This window comes from Eptesicus fuscus, chromosome 17 (genome assembly GCF_027574615.1).
Source record: "Eptesicus fuscus isolate TK198812 chromosome 17, DD_ASM_mEF_20220401, whole genome shotgun sequence".
NCBI classification, from domain to species: Eukaryota; Metazoa; Chordata; class Mammalia; order Chiroptera; family Vespertilionidae; genus Eptesicus; species Eptesicus fuscus.
Window position 1 is genome coordinate 20,707,108 of NC_072489.1, and position 16,850 is coordinate 20,723,957.

General features: G+C 45.3%; 1 protein-coding gene across 1 annotated transcript in view; it reads left to right on the plus strand.

Annotated features, from left to right (window-relative positions):
- PBLD (phenazine biosynthesis like protein domain containing) overlaps positions 1-7,634 on the plus strand; it is a 35,172-nt gene extending 27,538 nt beyond the window's left edge. Inside the window, exons 5-10 of the mRNA XM_008145447.3 lie at positions 841-950; positions 1,032-1,061; positions 3,055-3,143; positions 3,419-3,597; positions 5,758-5,820; positions 6,880-7,634. Coding sequence (XP_008143669.2) covers positions 841-950; positions 1,032-1,061; positions 3,055-3,143; positions 3,419-3,597; positions 5,758-5,820; positions 6,880-6,992 — 584 coding nt within the window. The 3' untranslated portion in view covers positions 6,993-7,634. The remainder of the gene's footprint in view (positions 1-840; positions 951-1,031; positions 1,062-3,054; positions 3,144-3,418; positions 3,598-5,757; positions 5,821-6,879) is intronic.
- The last annotated feature ends 9,216 nt before the right edge of the window (positions 7,635-16,850 follow it).

Sequence of the window (16,850 nt, forward strand, 5' to 3'; positions counted from 1 at the left end):
TCAAGTTGTATCAGAAACACAGAGGGAGGGCTATCATATCAGCATTTATAGTCTAATCTTTAAATCAAAATTTTATGTCTAGCTCGGTTTATTTAAAATAAACCTAGTCTGTTCATATCAGATTGTTGTTCATAACTTGTATGTTCTATTTGTCATCTATAAACTGACTAGTAGAGCTTATAAGTCTATACTAATTGTAGGTTAATACTTTAATAGAAAACATAGCATTTCTATGAGTCAGGCTTAGTTATTACCCTATTTTATTGGTAAACTAAAATTAATATAGATTGAACTATTACCTCACTTTGTTGATGTGGAAATTGAGGTTTAAGCAGGTTAAGTAATTTGCTCAAGGGTATAGCTAGGAAGCAGTAAGGAGCTGGGATTTGAAGCCGTGCAGTATGATGCCAAGTCTAATCAACCATGTTTCTGGTTCTCAAATTAGAATCCAGTGAGAGACCCCACTGTGGACCCCAGCAAACCAAACGTGGGCAGCACTGCTAGAGAATCTGAGACAACACAATGGCATCTGAAACAGACTTATAAGCATACTAGAGGTCCGGTGTACAGGTTCGTGCCCTGGTGGGGGCATGGCCTGCAGGGTTGGCCCACTGTGGGAGCGCACTGACCACCAGGGGGCAGCTCCTGTGTTGAGCGTGTGCCCCCTGGTGGTCAGTGTGTATCATAGTGACTGGTCAACTGGCTGTTCTGGTCATTCCACCATTTGATTGTTGGGCTTATATATATATAGATAACAAAGTTTATTTTCTCATTTCATGATTCCTTTTCAAACAGTTTTATGATCAACAAAATAAGACTTTTTTTTTTTTTTTTTACCAGAAAATGTGAATAGCACTCTAACCTTTGTCACGCTGAGTGGGGAACTAAAGGCCAGAAAAGCGGAGGATGGTATCATCCTGGACTTGCCTCTTTACCCAGCCCACCCCCAGGTCAGCTCTTTCTAATTGATAAATTGTGTACAACTGACAGAGTGCCTGTTTTATAATGGTTTTGTCTTTTTCCCCATCTAGGACTTCCAGGAAGTAAAGGACTTGATAAAGGTTAGTGACAAGAATCAAGCCTGAGCTCATGTTATTTGAACACTTGTTAGTATTTGAACACAAACATTTGGTACCATTTGATCCCCAAAGACAGGCCTGATACCGGTATCAGTGTTCCAATCTAAGCTTGGATGAACAGTGAACAGTGCATTTGAGGTCTGAATTGTAATACTGAATCTATTTGGTGAGAAGATTGACCAGTTTTCCTTGACTCTTCATTGTCAACATTAGCCTTCATGGTAGGGTGGGGAGAACTATTTAAAGCATGATGGCAGGAAAATGGAAAATATTCAGAGTTCTTTCTACCTTGCTCATGGTAGAAAAACTTAACCTGATCTCTCTAAGGCTTAGGGTCAACATTTGCAAACTGGGAATGACAAAGGGTAATTTATCTTCTCACGGGTTGTCATTTTGTGTTCCTAGAAACTGGCAATAAGATTCCCAGCTGAGAATTAAACTTTCAGATCACATAGAACCCATTCAGAGAAGGGCTGGATGACCCTTCAGAGAGACTGGAAGGTCCCGGAGAGCCGGTAGGATCTGGCTGCTGGGATTTGTTTCCAGAGAGAGGGACATTGGTTAGCTGTGGTCACAGAGGGAGACATCCCAGGCACCACTCCAGGTGGAGAGAGTCTTGGCCTTGGGACCTGGAGCAGCTCAGTCCCTAAAGAGAGTTAGAAAACCTGAAGCCACCTAATGACTTCCCGACAACTACTTTGTCGTCTACTCTGCCCACAGCCACTGGTAGTGCTTAAAGGGGCTTTTGTCCCCTCCTATACTCCCTCAGCCCCCCAAGCCAACAAACAAACAAGCAAAACAATGTTATCTATAACTAGGGGCCCAGTGCATGAATTTGTGCACCTTGAAAGGAACTGTGGGCCACGAGGCTGCGGTGAGCACAGGGGCGGGTCTCGGCCCATCCTCCACACCCTCGCCCGACCCCTCCCGCCTTGGCCCTCTGGTCCCGTCTGCTCCCGCCGCTGCTGCTCCCACAGGCTGATGGCGTCAGCTCCGCTCACACCTGCTGATGGCATGGAGCAACTGGGGCCGGTGCCAGCAGCAGGTGCAAGCTGGGCTGGCAGCCGCCACTCGCACCCGCTGATGGCGTCAAGTGATTGGGACTGGTGCCGGGGGCCAGCAGCGGGTGCGAGCGGGGCTGTTGCTGGCAGTGGGTGCGAGTGGGGCTGGCGCTAGTAGCAGGTGCGAACACTTGGCAGGACTGTGGTACGCAGGAGCAAAGAATTTCCAGTAACCACCAGAGGCTCTCCCCGATGACAGCAATCAGTGCCCTGCCTTTGTCTGGTGCCCCCGCTCACCTGTTCCACCATCCCACCGCGGCTGATGCTTGCCATGTTCCGCACGCGACCCCTGAGGTCAGCGCACGTCATAGCGACCGATTGTTCGGTTGTTCTGCCATTCGGTCTATTTGCATATAAGAGTTTTATATACAGTATATAGATAATAAAAGCATAATATGCTAGTTAGACCAGATGTCCTTCCGGACGACCTTCCGGACGAAGCTGGGCTGCGAGGGAAGCCTGGGTCCCGGGTGCCGGAGGGAAGCCGGTGCTGGCAGCCAGGGGAAGGAAGGCCTACTCTTGCACGAATTTCGTGCATCGGGCCTCTCGTTGGACATGAACAAAATTATGTGTGTGTGACCCTGGGCCTCTCTAAGTCTTTCTTCTGATCTGTGGGGAAAAGTACCCATTTGAAGGAGTTGTGTGTTCAGGCACATATTAACACCTGTGAACAATGTCTATCTTTGGCTCGAAAAGGATAAGCTCAGTTCCTTTAAAGGCCTCTTTAATCCCCAGGAAACGGACCTTTTCCTTGGGCAACACCTTAAGCCCAGAAACCTAACTAAAACTTGGGGACTGGGGACCACGGGTGGGCCTGGCACTCTGCAGATGTTCAGAAAGGTCATTTCCCACACAGGGGATCAAGGACTTGACCCAGGGCACATTCCTGAAAAGTCTTTGGTCTGTCTTCACAGACTGCCATAGGCGACACACGGGTCCAGGACATCCGCTACTCCCCAGACACCCGGAAGCTCCTTGTCCGGCTCAGTGACACTTATGACAGGTGAACGAGATTTTTGGCTTCGGAGAGGGCCAAGCATCCCCATTTATAGCCCTGGCTGGGTCTGGCTGTGCTCTGTCCAGTCAAACCATGATTTCTGCAGCCAGAGAGCTTTGTTCTCAGGTAGGAAGGTATTCCACTTGCTCCTCCTTCTGCTCCTGCTGATGCGCGTGGGTCAGCCACACCCTGATCTGCTTTACGGAGTCTATGTAGTGGTGGTGGTGGGGTGTGTGTATGTGGAATGGGGTATGTCCTAATCCATCCCATTTATGAACAAGGTCATTTCTGGAGAACCTGAAAGTGAGCACACAGGATCTGCTGCAAGCAGAGAACACAGGGAAGGTGAGAGGACTCATTCTCACCCTGAAAGGAGAGCCTGGCGGGCAGACCCAAGCATTCGACTTTTACTCTAGATATTTTGCACCCTGGGTTGGTGTGGCAGAAGACCCTGTAACAGGTACTTTTTGACGTGGGTCCTGGGGAGGGTTAAACAACAAAGGGGGTGGATAACAAATAGCTGTTTAAGCGTCGTCCTTTCATATTGCTTGGGTTTTGATCTGCCTTTGTTTTCCTATCCCCGCACCCCCATCCCTTCACGTAAAAACACAGAATTGAGGAAGTAGTATAGCCCTGGCCAGTGTGCTCAATGGCTAGAGTGTCAGCCTGCGCACCTAAAGGTCTTGGGTTTCATTCCCAGTCAAGCGCACGTACCTGGGTTGCAGGTTCGATCCCTGGCTCTGGTTGGGGAAGGTGCAGGAGGCAACCAATTGATGTGTCTCTCTCATATTGGTGTTCCTCCCCCTCCCCTTCCCTCTTTTCCACTTTCTAAAAATCAATGGGAAAAATATCCTCACCCCTCACACCCTCCCCCCCCATAAAAAGGAAGCAGTATAGCAGGCTTAAACCTTAGTGTCAGACAGCCTTGGTTTGCATCCTAGCTTTCTAGCTGTTGACCTTGGGCAAATGGCTTAACTTATTTTTTTAAAAAGATTTTTGATTGATTTTTAGAGAGGGTGGAAGGGAGAGGGAAAGAGAGAGAGAGAGAGAAACATCAATGTGATAGTGAAACATTGATCAGCTGCCTCCTGCACACCCCACACGGCAACTGAGCCTGCAACCCGGGCATGTGCCCTGACCGGGAATTGAACCCGCAACCTTTCCGTGCATGAGACGATGCCCAACCAACTGAGCCACACCTGCCGGGCTTAACTTTTAAACGTTTCCATTCCCTCCTCTATAAAATACAGATAACATCCCACAGGGTTATGCAAATCCAATGCCAGTTAAGTACTTATCACAGTGCGAAGAGTGGGCTGAGCAGCAAAAGGGGGCAGTGAGGAGGCTGGCCCGTGGGATGGTGGCCAGGGCAGAAGGAGGCTGGGCAGACTGTTCTGGTCAGATGGCAGGGGCTGGGATGACTTAGTTACTCTCTGAGGAACAAAACATGTGAAATCCAAAGCTCAGTAAGCAAGCACTTTTTGGATGTCAGGAAAATGCCCAAATGACATCCAAACAGGCCAACGCAATCCTTTCCCCACGGAATAGAAGTTCTGAGTGGATTTACACATGCACAGCTGCTTTACAAAGATTTTAATTGGCACAGAGGGCAAGTTTTTCCCTGAAACAATGCTTTTCTACAGTGGAAAGGTCTTTGGACAGTGATGACCAACCATCGCAGTTTGCTTAAAACTGAGGGATTTTTCAGCATACAGGGCCTTCGGTGCTAAAACCAGGACCGTCTCAGGCGAAGTGGGAGGGTTGGTCACATCATGTGGACCTCCCATAGCGTTTAGTAAGTTTTCCTGAAGGAGGGGCCCTTTCCATCCCAGCCTTTTCTGCCCCACAGACTTTTCTGACAGTTATTACTTTACAGCTCGTTCCTTCATTGTACTATCCATTCTCTGATCTGAACCTTGGGCACAATTATCTTAAAAAAAATACCTCACTGAAGGACAGTTCTTTTGCCACCAAAATCTGGGAATGTGTGCTTGATGGAGATTTTGGATTTTGTCAGAGTTCCCACCTTTCCTTGCATGTGTATCCCAGGAGCAAGCGGATAGTCTTCTCTTGAAGGAGGTAGACTTAAGTGAAGGACTGGATTTTTCTACCATGGGCTGACAGTGACCTGTAGACAGGACAAGAATGAAAACCTGCAGTTTAATTCAGCTTTCAGAAAGTGTAAAACACTGCAAATGCGTCATTGGGAGGAGCTTATCCATACATTCTACGCCTTCCTTTCTATCTCCATTCATAATGCCACACTCTGCTGTGGCCATGCCAACCTAACAACTAACTAGTTGATTGCAATTGCTTATAAATTTACCACAAAGTTGTCCCTGTTTCCCTTGTGCTGTGTCATAACTTCTCATTTCTTTTTTTTTTAATATATTTTTTATTGATTTTTTACAGAGAGGAAGGAAGAGGGATAGAGAGTTAGAAACATCGATGAGAGAGAAACATCGATCAGCTGCCTCCTACACACCCCCTACTGGGGATGTGCCCGCAACCAAGGTACATGCCCTTGACCGGAATCGAACCTGGGACCCTTGAGTCCACAGGCCGACGCTCTATCCACTGAGCCAAACCAGCTAGGGCATAACTTCTCATTTCTTTTAAGGGTCTGCACACACTGTTCTCAGCAGCTACTGGTCCCAAGAACTGGGGAAGAAAGATATGCGTGGTAAGACAGCTCTTTTCCAATTAAAAAAAAAAAAAAAAAAGGCCTAATCTTAAGCTAGTATTCCTTCTCATATGGACTATGCACTTGAAGATATGTTTTGTATCACCAACGTGAAAATGAAAGGTTTTTAAATTCCTTCACCCTAACCCCTCTACTCTAAATATCCTCTACCCCAAACACCTTCTACCCGTCTCTCCCAACACAGACACACTTCTCGAACAGTAAGTGCCCAATAAATGTTTGTTGAGTAAAATTAACTAGCTGTGTAACTTTGGCCCAGAGAAATTATTTATGATGTGAAGGTGGAGATTGGATAATCAGTAAGGTTCCTTACTGCTATTACTAGCCACAGGGTTGAATCATACAAATTGCTTTTGAACCACGTCCCCTGGTGATTAATATATATTTTCTCAGGGGCAGAGAAAACGGACCTCAGACAATGGAGGCTACATAGCCCCAATAATCAAATTAGGAGTCCAGCTCTAGAGGTCTTACTCAGTGGCAGGGTTAGGCCTCCGTGAGCCTGATTTGGGGAGAGCAGGTGGCTGCTCATAGGTGAGACTAGTTACTCCCCTAAGCACTGAGCTCCAGGAAGGCTGAGGTGGTTGCTTGGTAACCACAATGAATGAATGAGATCCCTTTGTCTAATTCAGGCCTGGAAAGAGACCTCCTAGACATCTTTATCTTCCTAGACATCTAGTTCCTGCATCTATCTTTTCACATGTCCTTGCTTACTCCTAGACAGAGCCAGGGAGGAAGCTGTGGGTGGGGTGAGCCTGGGACATGATAGAGGAAGTAGCTCAGGAAGGGAAGACCTGGAGCTGTGTGTTTTGTGGATGAAAGTGCATTTGTGGCCCCTCACTCCTCCGGAGAACCGGTTGGGCTGGGCAGTACCATGGACAGATTTTATCCTTAAAGAATTTTATCTTTAAAGAATTTATCTTTAAACTGACCTAGGAGGATTCTAGAACTTGTAATAAGAGTTGTCTCACTATTTGCTGTTCATTAAAAAGGGTGAAAATTGTCCCCTTAATTTGTGATTTGTTTTGTTTTCTCCAGCCTTTCAGTGTTCCCGCCGAGGAGGAGAGCTGGAGATTTCCCTGCGTCCCGACGGCCGAGTTGACATTAGGGGGGGTGCTGCGGTTGTTGTAGAGGGCACGCTGACAGCCTAGAGGCGGCTGTGCCCAGATGCTGCTCTCCCCCATGACTGTTTCCATGAAGAAAAACATAAGGGGCTGCCTTTAGCAAGCTTGCATAGTAGTCTACTTAATCCTCATGTTAGAAATAGAAAAACGAAGACATATTAATGGAGAGTTAACGTGTACCAATTAACTATGGAGTTTTGGCTCTACCTGTGAGTGTATTTGAAATATAAGTAAGTAACTTGTAATAGGTAGCCACCTTTGATTGTGACTACTGATCACAGAATGAGGAACAAATGGTTAAAATCAAACCATTTAAATGTAGGTGATTGTGATAGAATATTTTGCAGCCATTAAAAAGATCCAATAACTATGTGGAAATACAGAAAAATATTTCATGATATAATACTAAGAAAGAAGATCACAGATTATAAAATGTTAGCAATGTTATGCTGTCTATGAGAATATGAATCTATATGGGCATGATGAGTCATGAAGATAGTGAAAACAGTTCATATGTGGGGAATAAGATTGGGAATAATGTTAGTGTATGTAATAAAAAAGTATTTCCTTCATTGGAACACACATGTTCAATAACCAAAAATAAGAACATATAAGTAAATAACTAGAAACCCTAGAAATTTAAAAAATGTATATGTATTAGTGTGGCAGTAAAATGAAACACTAAAAGTAATGTAATATAGCAGGAGCTATAGAGTGATAACTTAAAATGGATTCTTCTCTTACCTTAATAAAATGGGTTTTTAACATAACTTTAAATTCAGTTAAATTTGTAATATTGAGTGCCTATAATTGACTTTGGGTTGGGGACTTTTTCAAGTCATTAAGAGTGTTTCTTTCAGATGATCTCACTGATGGCAGTTCTCGGCCATCTCAAAAACTGCTAGCTGATCAGTTAGAAATTCCTGTCCTATTTTTTCCCCACCTTAATGCTACCATGTTTTCTTTTTGTTAATCCTAACCATAGGATAGGTTTTTATTTTCATTTTCTAAATATGGTTTAAAAAAAAGAAATTGAAAGAGAGGAAGGGAGAGGGAGAGAGAGAGAAACATGGATGTGAGAGGGGGTAACATCGATAGGATGCCTCCTGCACAGTCCCATCCCCCTCACCGCCACTGGGGATTGAGCCTACAACCCGGGCATGGGCCCTGACCAGGAACTGAACCGGCGACTTCTAGGTTCATGAGATGATGCTCACCCAAATAAGCCACACTGGCCAGTGCCCGAGGATATGTTGTTGTTAATTTTAGAGAGAGAGGAAAAAAAGAGAAAAATATTGATGTGAGAGAGACATATCCATCGGTTGTATGTTTGTGCTCCAACCGGGGGTCTAACTAGCAACCTAGGTATATGCCCTGACCCAGGTGTACGGGATGATGCTTCAACCAACTGAGTCACCAGGTCAGGGCACCATGCTTTCTATTTTTGTTTTGCTAAGGCATGTGAGAGTGAATTTATTACAGAAGTAACCTTGTGTTTCCCCTAATTTGCAATGAAGAAAATAATTCACTAGCTTCAGTACTTTAGCTTAATGAGTAACCAATGACCCAGCACACACTGCACAGCTCACAACTCATCTGTTGGTTCTGACACCAAGGGAGAGAATCACTGGAGGGTCTGCCCAACCTAGGACTGAATTGTCTGCATAATTTTATATAAATGCATGGTTGAAAGGGTCTGAATTTTAGCTCTGAAGTGTATGCCAAGTTCTTTTTAAAAATTATATTTTTATTGATTTCAGAGAGGAAAGGAGACCGAGAGATCAGACCATCAATGATGAGAGAGAATCATTGATTGGCTGCCTCCTGCACATCCTCTACTGGGGATCAAGCCTACAATCTGGGCATGTGTCCTGACCGGGAATCGAACCATGACCTCCTGGTTCATAGGCTGATGCTCAACCACTGAGCCGCACCAGCTGGGCTGTATGCCAAGCTCTTACTAGCTATTTTTGGGAAACAAGTCCTTGAAATGACTCTAAACTCTTTTTTTTTGCATGAAAGTTGCTATTTGAAGCCTCTGAGTTGATTTTTCACGCTGTATTTTCAAACCCTATATTTAGTTTTATAAGTGATTTAAAATTTTTCCATTTAGCATTGGAGAGCTGAGTCAGAATAGTCAGGGCAACTGTTATATTTAGTGTTTCCTCGGCCCACCTGCTGAAGACTGACTGGGTGGCCACGGGGACGGTAGTGCTCCAGAAGTGGCCCCAGGGAAGCTGGGGCGGGAGTGGGGGAACACAGGCACACCGGACAGATAAAAAGAGGAAATGAAATGGCATCTTTAGTCAGCAGGAGCACAGAGCCTCTAGAATTAGCATCCTGAGCAGATATGAGCAGGGCAGGACGGGGGCACTTCAATATCTCTAGTCCTGCTAGGTTTCTCCTGGCCTCTTCTGCTTCTGCCCGCCTCTTGCCTATCTAATCTTGCTGAGAGTGGGCACAGGGGTGAGTGAAGAGAGATTGTTGGAGATGGATCCCAGGGCTCAAGTGTAACGTTACCAATGATTGAAAAACGCCCTCCCAGCAACGTTGGCATCCCTTGGTAGACTGAGTCAGAGTGGGTTACACTAACGTAGGAAATATCTCAATGGCTTAATCTAATAAACTTTTATTTGCACTCATATTATTTGCTTAATTAGCATAGGTCAGGAGGGGGTTCTGTCCACTATGGCCCTGCAGGGGCCCAGGCCGATGTGCATTCTGGCACGTCGACATGTGGCCTCCATGGTCACTGCAGCAGTGGGAAAGAGTGTGTGAAAATTGCACTGGGTTTTGGCTCAGAAGGGATAGGTGTCAATTCTACTCACAGCCTAGCGACCAAAACTGGTTACACATCCCCCTCTGATAGCAGGGGACCTGAGGAGTGTGAGGAGCTCATGCATAGAGCTCATGCATACCTTGGGAAGACTTCTAGACCACTCTGATGGCTCCCCTTGGTGGCATTACTTGGGTACATTCATCACAGTCTGGGGACTCAGGGGTGCAGGCTCAAAAGCCTATCATGTGAATGTACCACACTACATGCAGATTCACATTAACCTAGTGCAGTGGTCGGCAAACCGCAGCTCGCGAGCCACATGCGGCTCTTTGGCCCCTTCAGTGTGGCTCTTCCACAAAATACCACGGCCTGGGAGAGTCTATTTTGAAGAAGTGGCGTTAGAAGAAGTTTAAGTTTAAAAAATTTGGCTCTCAAAAGAAATTTCAATCATTGTACTGTTGATATTTGGCTCTGTTGACTAATGAGTTTGCCGACCACTGACCTAGTGCATAAACAATGATATGTAGAGCTAGAATACCAATTGTTTTTGTTGTTGTTAATCCTCAACTGAGGACATTTTTCCATTGATTTTTAGAGAGAGGGGAAGATAGGGGGAGAGACAGAGAGAGAGAAACATCGATGTGAGAGAGACACATTGATTGGTTGCCTCCCGCATGCACCCTGACCAGGGCCTGCAACCAAGGTACATGCCCTTGATCTGAATCGAACCCGGGACACTTCAGTCTGTGGGCAATGCTCTATCCACTGAGCCAAACTGGCTAGGGTTTTTTTTTTTTTTTTGTAGAATACCAATTCTTAATTTTACAATGAGAAATGTAACCACAGAATGCTTTAGATCGGAGCATTTTCTCCCCATGTGCATTTCTGTTTGGGAAGCCAAATTATAATCAGAAAGCTGCTTGGTGACTGTGGAGCTAAAACAAGGAGTCAGCAAAATGGACCTAAAAGGCAGATGCCATTAAGTTATGATCAGCTTTCCCCTTTCACAATGCATTAGAATGCCCTCATACTGCACTTCGTTTACTTGAATTTAACTTAATACGCTCAAGGCAGGGCCAAATGTGATTATAGTGTTTAAATATATTTATTTATGAAACAAAAAAGGAAAAACACACACACACACACAAATATCTTAAAAAAACAAAAAGGCAGGAAACTTTTACTTTTGGAACAACCATGATCCCTAGTTCAAGACCACACTTTTATCTAGCACTCAAGAAAACAGCGATGCATTCCAGCACTGGAGAAACACTGGTATAACTGTCCACTATGTTTAATAGGTTATTTAAAGGCCTTTCAAGGATGCTTTTGACAACACCCAATTTTTGCCTCACACACCACGGTAGCCTGACTCCAAAATGCTCTCAATGACCCGCGCCTTCCGCGGTGCCGCCCCTTCCCACACTGCACCAGGGTTGGCCTGTGTGACCAACAGGATATTCGGAATGGTAAGTCCCTTCTGAGATTAGGTGTAAAAGACTATCTTCTGTTCTGGCCGACCTCGGTGTGTGTCTTTTTCTCTTTCCTTCTCTCATCACTTGCTCTGTGGGGAGGATCTGAGGCGCCTGCCCAGCAGCCACATGAAGGAGCTTGGAAGCAGATCCCCAGCTCATCAGGCCTCAGGTGCCCGCAGTCCTGCTGACGCCTGGACGGCAGCCTTGTGAGACCCTGTGTCAGAGGCACCCAGCTAAGCTGTGTCAGAACCCTGACCCACAGGAACAGAGAAAATAAATGTTCGTTGTTTTAAGTCACTAAGTTGTGTGGTAATTAATCTTGCAGCAACAGATAACTAATATGCATGCTATCTCTTTAATTTTATTATGAAAATTTCAAGCATACACCGAAGTAGAGAACCTCATATAATGAGCTCCCATGAACCTACCAGATTCAACAATTTTCAACTCATGGCCAATTACTTATATCTCAACCCATTTCCCCGGCCCCCTGGATTATTCCAAAGCAAATCTCACTCAGATATCTTGTTTTTTTCATTGCAAATATTTTAGTATTTAGCTCTAAAATATAAGGGCTCTTAAAAAAATAGTAGCCTCAATACCAGTTCACCTCTATGGAAGACAGACTCTTTAGGTGACCCCCCGATTCCTGCCTCCTCAAGTGCTTGTAACCAATCAAGTACAACAAAGATGATGGGACACATGTGATTATATGGACATGATTATCTCTATATATAAAAGCCTAAGCGACCGGCTGGTAGCTATGATGTGCACTAACCACCAGGGGGCAGATGCTCGATGCACAAGCATGGGAACACGGAACAGACTAATGAATCTCAGAGGGAAGCGGGGAGGGCTGGAAGAGATGAAGCAAAGATCTTATATGCATACTAGAGGCCCAGTGCACGGATTTGTGCACCAGTGGGGTCCCTCGGCCTGGCCTGTGGGGATCAGGCCAAAACTGGCTCTCCGACATCCCCCAATGGGTCCTGGATTGCAAGAGGGCACAGGCCAGGCCGAGGGACCCCACTGGTGCACTAATTCATGCACCAGGCCTCTAGTGTTACATAAGAGTGTAGCACCGGTCTTGTCAGCATCTCCTTCTCCCTTGCTGGCTCTGAAGAAGAGAGGTCCCACGCTGGGGAACTCTCGAGGCAACTGCAGGTAGCCTTTGGAAGCTTAGGGCAGCCTCTGGTCGATAGCCAGCATGAAGACGAGGCCCTCAGCCCTGCGATAGCAAGGAACTGAATCCCACCAAACACCCGAGTGAGCTTGGAAGCAGCGCTTCCCCTCAGCTGAGTGTTCACATGAGACTGAGACCCCAGCCCACCCTGACACCTGACTGCAGCCTTGCAGAGGACCCGCTAAGCCAGGCCTGGTCTCCTGACCCACAGAAACCCATGTGAAATATGTGGTTTTAAGCCACAGAGTGGGTGGTGATTGCTGTGCAGCAATGGAAAACTATTACAACGTTGAAAAATTAGCAACCATGACTTAATATTATTGAGTATCCAGTTAATATTTCTACTTCCCTAGTTGTCTCACACATTTTTTACAGTATTTTTGTAAGACGTGGTGACTTTAGCCTGCACTCGTGTGAGATGTGAGTCTACCGTATGTAACCTGCCTCAGCACACGTCAGCCTCTCTCTCAGGTCCGACCTGGCTGGGCCCTCTTATCTCTCTGAGTAACCTTCCCCAGGGCCTCCACTGCTGGCCAGCCCTGTCTTTCCACTTTGACCAGAATACAGTCAAGCCATCCCATTCCTTTAATGTCGTCAGAAATTGCCAAATACTCCTGAGGTGGGGGCAGGGGGCAAAAGTGACCACCCTGGTCGAGAACCACTGCTTTAAGTTGGCCTTGTTTTTCTCTTCTCTGATTTTTTAAAAATACGTTAACTCTCAGAGGGCAGACTACTACTTTCCAGGTTCTATTCAAGTTGCTGTTACTCCCATGTGTTCTGAAAGTTAGGTGCCCAGTTAGGATCCGAATTCACAGCCTGTGGGGCAGACCCGCTGGTCAGCAATCTGACATGACTGGCAAACTGTACTTTGCTGCCTCCCGTGCATAAGACACCGCGCTGGAAGCTGGCAGGTGGAGAGTCGGGGAACAGGCTGCAAAGGAGATTGGAGAGGAGCTTACCGCGCTCTCAAGGGACTCTAAGTGGGGAGGCCAGGCCCATCCTTTCATGAAAAGATAATGAGCCCTTGCACTGGCCAGTGATTAGGGCCTAGGCGTGGCAGAGACACTGAGAACTATGGCAGTCAGGGGAGCACTGAGGGCCGAGGCTTAGAAAGACTGGGGCACGAACAACGATTCCGGGATGAAGCACAGGCATGTCTGGGTGTTGTCTGTAGTTTCTACATCTAGGTTCTGTGTTAGGTTCTGTGGTGGCAGAAGGAGAAATAAAAGAAAGTAATTCTTTAACAATCCAGTTGAAGAGGTAGCGTGTAAACACAAGGCCAGAGAAATAAACCTGAAAGATATTTTCATTGTTTTTTAACTATTAAAAAATACAGAAGGAACTTGGGAGTCATCCCCCGGGTATGAGAAAGGGTAGAACTGTGGTTCTCTAAGTGTGGTCCCCAGACAAGCAGCTTCCATACCACCAGGTGGGGGCTTGTTAGAAAAGCAAATTCTCAGTCCCCTCCCCGCCCTGACGTACTGAATCAGAAGCTCTGGAGGCGGGGATCAGAAACCTGGTTTTTAATAAACTCAGATGGTTCTGGTGTGTGCTTAAGTTGGAGAACCACTGGTGTCCAGGCCTCCAGATTTAGCCAGTGTTTTCTCCCAAGCAACAATTGTCTATGCAGCTCAATAACTTTTAAATGTGCATTCTCTCAAAATCTCCCTGACCGTACCAATATACCTGCTGCTCAGTGCAGTTTTGGAGGAGCTGGAGTTTTTTGTTTGCTTCCAGTTCTGTTCGGCATAGAAAAATTAGCTGTGCTCAGGTGGGAGCTGTTCAGTAATGTGTTGGTAATAAACAGATTAGTTAATCAGCCATGATTTATTAATGATGAATTAATTATACCTGATTGTGCAGTTCTGCTAGCTAAATGGAGCTTTAAAGGAGTTATTTTATTAATCATCATGGTGCTAATTGCAGACACTTACAGAAGGATCACTAATTAAACATGCAACCATATGCAGAACAAGTTGGGCTGCTGAGACCTGCAAGAATAAGAAACACTGATTTTTAGGGGAGCTAAAACAAACTTTATTTTATGCAATATGAGGGAGTTGGCTTAGTAGCATTAGTCATTCACTTCAAATTAATATTGTAATCTTTTCCCACGGGAATTGATCCCTGTATCAAACAGTGTATAGCACTGTAGTGAGAGTCTGTTCAAGGGGAAGATTGTTCAGTCCTACTTTCTTTTTACACACATGCAAACTGCTCTCCTGAATCTTTGCTGAGCAGAGACCATAGATTGATGGGATGGGACTTAGAGCAGTCCTTGGTGCCAGAGAGCTTCAGGTGAGAGGGAGGTGGTGAACTCTCAGAGACCAGGCACGCCCTCTGCATTGGACCACAGTAAGAGGCTCCACAGCTTTGTGCCGGGGGAGCAGAAAATGAGACTAGACTGTAAGACGCGGTGACTTTCAGTCAAAGGTGCATCGGGTAAACACAAGGAGAGTTAAAGAACAGGAAAATGGTTTTCAATTTTTAGCTCAAATGGAAGCCATTTCATGATTTTGTTGTTGTTATATTTGTTTGGAGTTTGCAGCATCTGAACACCATCCTCCTAGCACCTTGGACCGGGAGATTCTCACTGTGAGTGGTGAAGGAGGGAGGCAGTGCCCAACTCCCACCGAGGAAGCCGAAGTGGCACGGCGCTCCGCGGGCTTAGCCAAGTCAGAACGGACCTCCCGCGAGCCTGGACAAGTTCCGAGGAGGTGGCTGGAGGCCTGTGGTCCCTGCAGTGGCTGCTCCGTGAGCTGACCTAGGATCTGATGGTTGGAGAAGCTGCTCAGAATAATGGATGCAGGAATATTTGTGTAATTTTGGTCTATTAGGTGGTACAGTCAAGTCTGTACGGCAGGAGCATATACGGTAAATGTGTGATGAGGATGATAAGGATGACGGTGACGACAAACCTCAAGGTTGTCCTGATTTTTTTGGAATCCCCCATCCTGCACATTCCCTCGCCTGCTCATTGGATTAGGATTAATCATGTGATACAACTCTGGCTAATGAGACATGAGTAAGTTTTTAGTTCGGGGAGCCAAGTGAGGAAAAGAACCTGGGGTGGGGTAAGCCAGCTTTTGGCATGCATAGGTTTATTTAATCCCCCAGTTTTTGGCATATCCCTCCCTCCTATGTGCTTGGTGCTCTTGAGTCCAGAGATCTTCTGCTTCATATTCTCCAAAGAAAAAAAATCTCCTGATTTTCCCAGAGCAGGGCGAGGGAATTGCCCAGTGTGTGAAATTTGGCACATATATATTTTAACATGTGTATACAATGTAAATCTACCATCTAGATAAAGACAAAGAATATTTCCATCACCCCAGAAGACTCCTTCATTCCCCTTCTCAGTAAAAAACAAACACAACTTCCTATCCCTCCTTCCATAAGGGAACCATTATTCTGTGACTTCTATCACCCTCAATTAGTTTCCTATTCTTGGATTTTTATAAATAGAATCACACAGTAGATAGTGTTTGGCTTCATTCATTCAACCTAACATTTTTGAGATTTATACCTGCTGTTAAGTTCTCTTTTTTTTTCCTATACAATAGTCTGCTATATAATTATGCTACAATTTGTTTATGCCTTCTCCAGTTAATGATCACTGAGGTTGTTTATGAATACTGATGTGAACATTCTTATATGTCTTTTGGTAGACATAGACATTAATTTACCTTGGATAGCATATGTAGAAGTGTAACGGCTAAGTGAACTTTAGCACATGTCTAACTTTAGGAGATACTACCAAATGGTTTTCCTATATAGTTGAATGAATTTACACTTCCCTCAGTAATGTGTCGAAGTTCTTGCTCCACATCCTCACTATCCTGGACAGTATCAGCCTTTTAAATTTTAGCCCTTTGGGGGGAGCGTGTAGTGACAAGCCACTGTAGTTTTAAACTGTACATCCCAGTGAGAACTGGTGTGGAAAACCTCTCCACAGGCTTATTGGACCTTGGGAGATCTTCTGTGAAAGTGCCTAAGTTTTTGTCCACTTTGTAATTGGGTTGTGTTTTTTATTGATTTGTAAGGGTTTTTTTAAAATATATTTTGGACATGAATCTTTTGTCAGATGTATGTATTACGAATATATTCTCCCAGAGTAGGCATGTTTATTCACTTTAAAATATATATATTTTTAATTGATTTCAGAGAGGAAGGGAGAGGGAGAGATAGAAACATCAATGATGAAAGAGAATCATTGATGGCTGCCTCCTGCACGCCCCCTACTGGGGGATCAAGCCCACAACGCAGGCATGTGCCCTTGACTGGAATCGAACCCGGGACCCTTCAGTCTGCAGGCCAACGCTCCATCCACTGAACCAAACCAGCTAGGGCTATTCACTTTCTTAATTATGTCTTTTGTTGACAGAAATTATTTTAATAAAGCCTAATTTATCAACTTTATCTTTGATATTATTTTTTTGTGTGTTAATCCT